Here is a 6,818-nt window from a genome sequence, read left to right as displayed (position 1 = left end):
TTGGAAGTATTTGAAATTCAATTTTAAGGTAGTTGGACATTCCATGTGTGTTATCAAATGTTGCTTCAACTCATGCTCAGTAATTTTGTATGCTTTATTTGTTTTCTAAGGCCTCAAAAGAAAGCATTCAAGTCATATGGTTGGTGTGTGCTTGGCTCATTTAAAAAGAACAAAATAGTAAGATTTTTAATCTCAATTAGTCAAATGTGATATGTATTGTGGAAAAGATAAAGATTTAATCTTTGTGATAGTTAAAAGTAAAGTCTTTAGATTTTATTTATAATTTAAGTTTATGGTGGACAAATCTAATACATTACTTTTAATTTTTATTTCTGTTTCGAAATAGCTTTAATTTGAAATTAGTTGATATTTGAGTGTTTATTGTTTTTATGAATTGCTTTTTATTGTGTTTAATGTTACCATGTTTGATTAGATAGTAGAATATATTTGTCCATTTCTCTATCCTTATACATCTTGTGTTTGGAAGTATATTAATATATTTTAGCTTATTAAAAAAAATACCTCTTGTCCTTATTAGGAAATTACAATATAATTTTCACTTTAATTTTTAATTTTTTTAAGAACTAAAGGAAAGTCTTTCTGACTTCAAACTAATGCATAAAAAAGTATATAATCTTTGTTACATCTTTACATCTATGAGACTTCTGAATTTTCAAGAATATACATTTCATTGAGGACAAGTAGCAACCGACAAACTAAACAATAGATAGATGGATATCTAAATCTAAATTGTTTGTTAAATATACCAACCATGACGGGTTAGATCAATGGCCATGTTGATTTGATCATATTGTTATTATTGGATAAGAAAATCCATGTCTCAAGTGCATAACAACAATTCATGCACCATATACAGAACGATAATATTATTTTTATCTTAAAAAATACCATAATCTAAAAAAGATGTTTTAAATGCATGTTATTTGGCAAAGGACAACCCTACGGACACCGCTGCAGAAACTTTGAATAGTGGGATATGATATAGTTTTTAACTATTGCATCACGTTTAGTAATAAAAAAAAAGTAAATAATTAATTTTGTTTTTAAACATTTGATATATTCTTCGATGTCTTCTTTCATAATAATTTTATAAATCAAATTGATTAGATAAATATAGATTTGGAAATTAAATTAACAAATTAAAGAAAAAAAATTAATATAAGACACATTTTATTTTGATTTGTTTTTATAATTTTAATATAATTAAACACTATTATAATTACACCTAATATATTTAAAAAAACAAAAAAACATACCGAATGCACAATCTATAATATAAATTTGTTCGTCTTCTTTCTCTTTATCACATCATTTATTTTTTTAGTATATTAAATATTAAAAATTTAAATTTATTTTAAAATCAAGTGTAAACTATTGTCAAAACACCTTAAGACACAATTGGTCTCTGCAATTCTATACATTTTTTTTCTCTAAAAGAATTTTATTAATATAATGTGATTCTTGAAAGCACAACTAATGTCAAAATAATAATCTAACAACAATCAAAAGATATACAATTCTATTTGGATAAATAATTTATGTAACAATTCATAGCATATATATTTTTATGGATAAGTTATTTCTACAATATAAAATAAAATAAAATCAAATTATTTTTAGGATTGATTCAACAAATTCGGAGTCCTAAAACAATTGTTGAAAATGTGCTCCAAATTGTAAAATAATATAGTGTAGATTTGAACTATATACAAAAGACTAAAAGCATTATATTTAATCAAGTGAGTTAACATGTAACTATAAATAAGTTTATAACATAATTAATAATATCACACACTATTTAATTTAATTTGGTGATCTTTGTTTCTTTGTTAAGTAAATATTTTCTTTTGATTTGTTAGATAATGTTAAAAAAGATTGACCTTGAACATTTTTATATAATTTTATAAATTAATAATTTATAAAAGTAAGATAAACATAACTCATAAACATACCATGTATTGTTTCATAAATTCTAACAATCTCAAATGAACCTAAAAGTACTTGTGATAATCCAAAACTACATTCATTCTACAAAGAATACATAAAAAAAGCAAATGAAATATTTGTATTTAAAGCAAATGATAATAGTGAATGACACACCTCAAACATATTCCTCCCACAGCAAACCAAAAGCACGCACGTACGCATTAACTTAAACCAATGCGACAATCAATTATTGCTAGATGAACAAATAAGTTAACCGATCAAAGCAACTAATCCAAAAACCACAACCCTAAATCCTAGTCAACAAGCTAATGATTCTAGCAATCATGGTCACCAACATAACACAACTTCAACTACTCCATGATAGCAAACAACTGAAGGTTAACTTGAAACAAATCACAACACTATATTCACTCGAATTTAAATCATCTCAGTTCAAATTTCTCTTAATTATTTTATTTTATTTTTCAAATTTTATTTTCAGTTTAGATTGAAAGTTTACATATAAATATCTTAAGACCAGTTAGATGGTCAGAATAAAAAAATGTATGCCTCAAATAAGATTAGCTCTTATGAGAAATCTATCAACATATTTTTAAGTTTTTATCAATATTTTGTTTTAGACATCTTAAAACTTGCCAAAAAAATGATAATTCTTATTTTCTTATCTTAATGGTGTAATTGTATTTGAAGAATTAAATTAATTTGATTAAGAGAACTGAAAGTGATGCTCAAGTAAGTGACACTGCTGCTGCATCTCCATCCTTAGTTCAAAAAGCCACCTGTTACTGTAACAAAAAACCACCTGCTATGTCCCTCCAACACAAACACAAACACACTCAAACTCACACCTTCCCCCATGTCCCACCTCCACTCCCTAAACCCTTTCAAATTGAACCCGGTTCACTCTTCCATCAAACCCGGTTCACTCCACCCATTCTCCTCACCACCCACACGCACCGTCGTTTCCTCCCTTCCCAACAAAACCCTCCCCGCGTTTCCAAACCCTAATTTCGCCAATCTTCTATCCTTTTCCGCTCGCACTAAAAACATCCGTTTAGGAAAATCGATTCACGCCTCAATTCTCATCACTGGATTCAACAAAACCCCATTCGTTATCAATTCCCTCATCAACATGTACTCCAAATGTAATCGAATCGAAACTGCGAGGTTTTTATTTGATTCTAATGAAAATGAATTGGATGATGTTTCTTGGAATTCAATTATTGCTGGTTATGTTAGGCTAGGTTGTAAGAGTAGTAATCAAGAGGCTTTTCGCCTTCTAGTTAGAATGCATCGATATGGATTTGTTTTTAGTGATTATAGTTTAACTAGTGTGCTTAATGCTTGTTGCTTTGATAATAATAATACTAATAATAATAAGAATAATAATTGTTTTGGGAGAATTGTTCATGGATTTGCAATTAGGCTTGGTTTGGATTTGAATGTTGTCGTTGGAACTGCATTACTTGATATGTATGCGAAAAACGGATGTTTATCGGATGCGATTAGGGTTTTCGAGAGTTTTAATCGGCGGAATGATTTTATGTATAATGCTATGATAGCTGGATTGTTAATAGGGAAGAGTGGATTGTGCTGTGGGAATTCACGAGATGCTCTTGGTGTTTTTGCTGAGATGCAGAGGGAGGGATTGAAGTGTTCAAAGTTTACATTTTCGAGTATTGTTAAGGCTTGTGTTGGTGTTGGAGATTTTGAAGTTGGAAGGCAAATTCATGCTCAAATTTTTAAGAGTGGTCTTGAGGGTGATGAGTTTGTTGGAAGTTCGTTGGTGGACTTGTATTCATTTTTTGGTTCGATTGAAGATGGGTTGAGGTGTTTTGAGATGACGCCTAAATTGGATGTTGTCTCGTGGACTTCAGCGATTGCAGGTTGTGTTCGAAATGGACAGTTTGAAAATGCTTTGTCTTTGTTTGATCAATTTTTGGCTAACGGGAGAAAATTGGATGAGTTTATTGTATCAAGTGTGATGGGTGCTTGTGCAGATATGGCTGCAAAAAGGACTGGAGAGCTGATTCAGGGTTATGCATTGAAATTTGGTGTTGCAAATTTTACCATTGTTAAAAACTCGCAGATTTGCATGTATGCGAAGTCCGGAGACATAGATTCTGCTTGGACGACCTTTCAAGAAACGGAGAATCCTGATGTTGTATCCTGGTCTGTAATGATTGGTAGCTATGCACAGCATGGTTTTGCTAAGGAAGCGCTTCGACTTTTTGAGTTGATGACTATCTCTGGAGTTAAGCCTAACCAGGTCACATTGCTTGGGGTCCTAACTGCTTGTAGCCATGGAGGTCTTGTTGACGAAGGATTAAGATACTATGAAACCATGAAGAAAGATTATGGAATAGAAGCTAATGTAAAGCATAGTGCTTGCATTGTTGACCTCTTAGGGCGTGCAGGAAGACTAGAGGAAGCTCGGAGATTTATTTTGGATTCTGGTTTTGAGGATGACCCGGTAATGTGGCGTGCCTTGTTAGCTGCTTGCAAGGTCCATAAGGACACTGACATGGGAAAACGTATTGCTGAAAGAGTAATAGAGCTTGAACCTCGTGAAGCTGCATCTTATGTGCTTCTTTACAACATTTACAATGATGTGGGGAAAAAGAAACACGCTTTAGAGGTTCGGAAGCTCATGCAAGATCGAGGAGTTAAAAAGGAACCTGGTATAAGTTGGATCGAGGTAGGAAATACGGTTCATACATTTTTGGCGGATGATCGTTCTCATCCAATGAGTCAGTTGATTTATTCAAAGTTGGGAGAAATGTTGGTGAAGATAAAAAAAAGTAGCATTGACAATGAGAAGCTTCCTTTGGGCATCTCTGAAACCGAACATAGCAGTACTACTGGTATGAACCACCATAGTGAAAAGTTAGCTGTAACTTTTGGAATTATATCTTTACCAGAATCAGCACCAGTGAGGGTGATGAAGAACTTGAGGGTTTGCTCTGATTGCCATACAACAATGAAACTCATCTCCAAGGTCGAGAAAAGAGAAATAATTCTTCGAGATGCTATTCGTTTCCATCATTTCAAAGATGGTTTATGTTCTTGTAAAGATTACTGGTAACAAAAAGACCAGTTCCTTTCATAGCATCGTTTTGACAAAATCAATCAATCCCCCGTGGCATCATATAGGAAAAATGGTACTTAGATGTATTAAATGAAGGAAAGGCATTGCCAAGCTCCTAGGCCAACAGTCTTAAATCTCCTCTGTTTTAACAGAATGTGTGGTGACTAAAATTAATGACAATTGCCCTAATTGCAAGTACCAGTATTGTCAAATATCGACCATGGGGATTGCGGTGGCAGAATTTTCGAAAACTGTCATGGATAGTTTGTGAAGGATGGTGGCACCATGGTCTGCCATCTGCCATCAATAACTCTGGCAAGTACGTGAAATCAAATACTTTCTGCTAAAACATTTTAGAATTGGTGGATTAAGTATATATACTTCAGAGGAGGGAGAAAGACAAGATCGTTTTCTAGCAAAATAAGGTAATGAGGATTTCATTATCATTGTTTAATTATGTTCAGTTATTCACTTAATAGTATTTTGTATTTATATTAAGTATTGATAATGAGTACCTTGGCACAACCATTGCCATGTGATTAGAATGTCATGGGTTCAAATTGAGTAATCTTCTTGCTAATGCTTTCCAAAGTGTAAAATAAGGTTGGCTACAATAGACCCACAATGGTTCCAACCCTTTCCAGAACCCTATCATGATAGGAGCTTTGTATCACCAATTTGCCTTTTTTCCGTGACATTAATGATAATGAGCTTTTTCTTTTATTATGTTTTTATATTTACTGACCATAAGTTTGAGAGCTATGTGGAGTGGCAGTTCTGGTTTCTATTCTAAGCTTTACATTCCATGTAAATTTGAACTTTCCTTCATTGTCTCTTTCTCTGTCTCAAGGTCTTTTTGGGAGACTTAGCAATTGTTTCAACCATATGCAATTCTGGGACCATTCAACCTTCTATTGCTTAGCCTGTTTTCAATAGTTAATGTGGTTTTTCACCTACTTGCTGCCATAATTCTACCAACATATTTCTAAATTACTTGGCTGATTGTGCAGAAAGTTTGGACTTTTTGAGCTCAACACACTGATATTAAGAACAGAACCAAGGTACTGAATATCCTCATTACTAATGTAAGTTGTGCTTCGCTTGCTTTTTGTTTCTCTAACTGTGCTTCTTATGTTATGACCTATCTAGTGGCTGACAGATATGTCTAAGCTACTAATTAATATAATGTGAAAATATTTGCACACGTGAATCTTATTCATAAATATGAAATGAATATGAAAACTTGAAGATTGGAGAGGTTTGACCATGGAGCTGAATGTTAAACTCCTACTCTAACTCTAGGTTAGAAGAAGCAACATGTGGTTGAACATCATAATTTATGTAATGGTAGTATCACTATTCACCATCGTTGCAAGAGCTTAGGATTCAGATATGTAAGGCTGCAACAGTTTCTTTGAAGTCATTAAATAATTGAGTAATGGTCTTGATGCAACAGTGATGTGCTTATCGTATCATCAAAACTGGAGAAATGGTGAGCAAGAAAGTCAACTTTTTCCGTCTTATTTTGAGCTTACCAGTGGCTAAATTTGGAGGTGAAGGCAAAAACAACAATTTGAGGATATTTTTTCAATCCAAAAATTCTTTCAACCTTTTTATGAATCATCGCAATTAGCCAAAATTGTGTCATAAAGTCTCTCAAAGGTACTCTTAGATAGAGTAACTCGATTTCTACTCATATAATATATTCATTTTAGCTCTTACTATTTTATTTAAGTAGTGAAATATAATTTTTATATTAGCC

The 6,818-nt window shown here is 32.4% G+C and overlaps 1 protein-coding gene across 6 annotated transcripts; it reads left to right on the top strand.

Annotated features, from left to right (window-relative positions):
* The first annotated feature begins 2,249 nt into the window (after positions 1–2,249).
* On the top strand, positions 2,250–6,818 carry LOC101489879 (pentatricopeptide repeat-containing protein At3g13880). 6 transcript variants are annotated; one of them, XM_004489502.4, is made up of 3 exons: positions 2,250–5,481; positions 6,067–6,117; positions 6,513–6,818. In XM_004489502.4, exon 1 carries the CDS (start codon positions 2,825–2,827, stop codon positions 5,051–5,053), a length of 2,229 nt encoding a protein of 742 aa, XP_004489559.1. In that variant the 5' UTR covers positions 2,250–2,824; the 3' UTR covers positions 5,054–5,481; positions 6,067–6,117; positions 6,513–6,818. The 6 variants fall into 6 exon arrangements, with proteins under 6 accessions (XP_004489559.1, XP_027187719.1, XP_012568153.1 ...); XM_027331918.2 differs by having other exon boundaries at positions 6,359–6,818; XM_012712699.3 differs by having other exon boundaries at positions 6,206–6,818.

This window comes from Cicer arietinum, chromosome 2 (assembly GCF_000331145.2).
Source record: "Cicer arietinum cultivar CDC Frontier isolate Library 1 chromosome 2, Cicar.CDCFrontier_v2.0, whole genome shotgun sequence".
Classification (NCBI taxonomy): domain Eukaryota; kingdom Viridiplantae; phylum Streptophyta; class Magnoliopsida; order Fabales; family Fabaceae; genus Cicer; species Cicer arietinum.
Note: the sequence above shows the minus strand (reverse complement) of the source record. Positions and strands in the feature narration are given on the sequence as shown.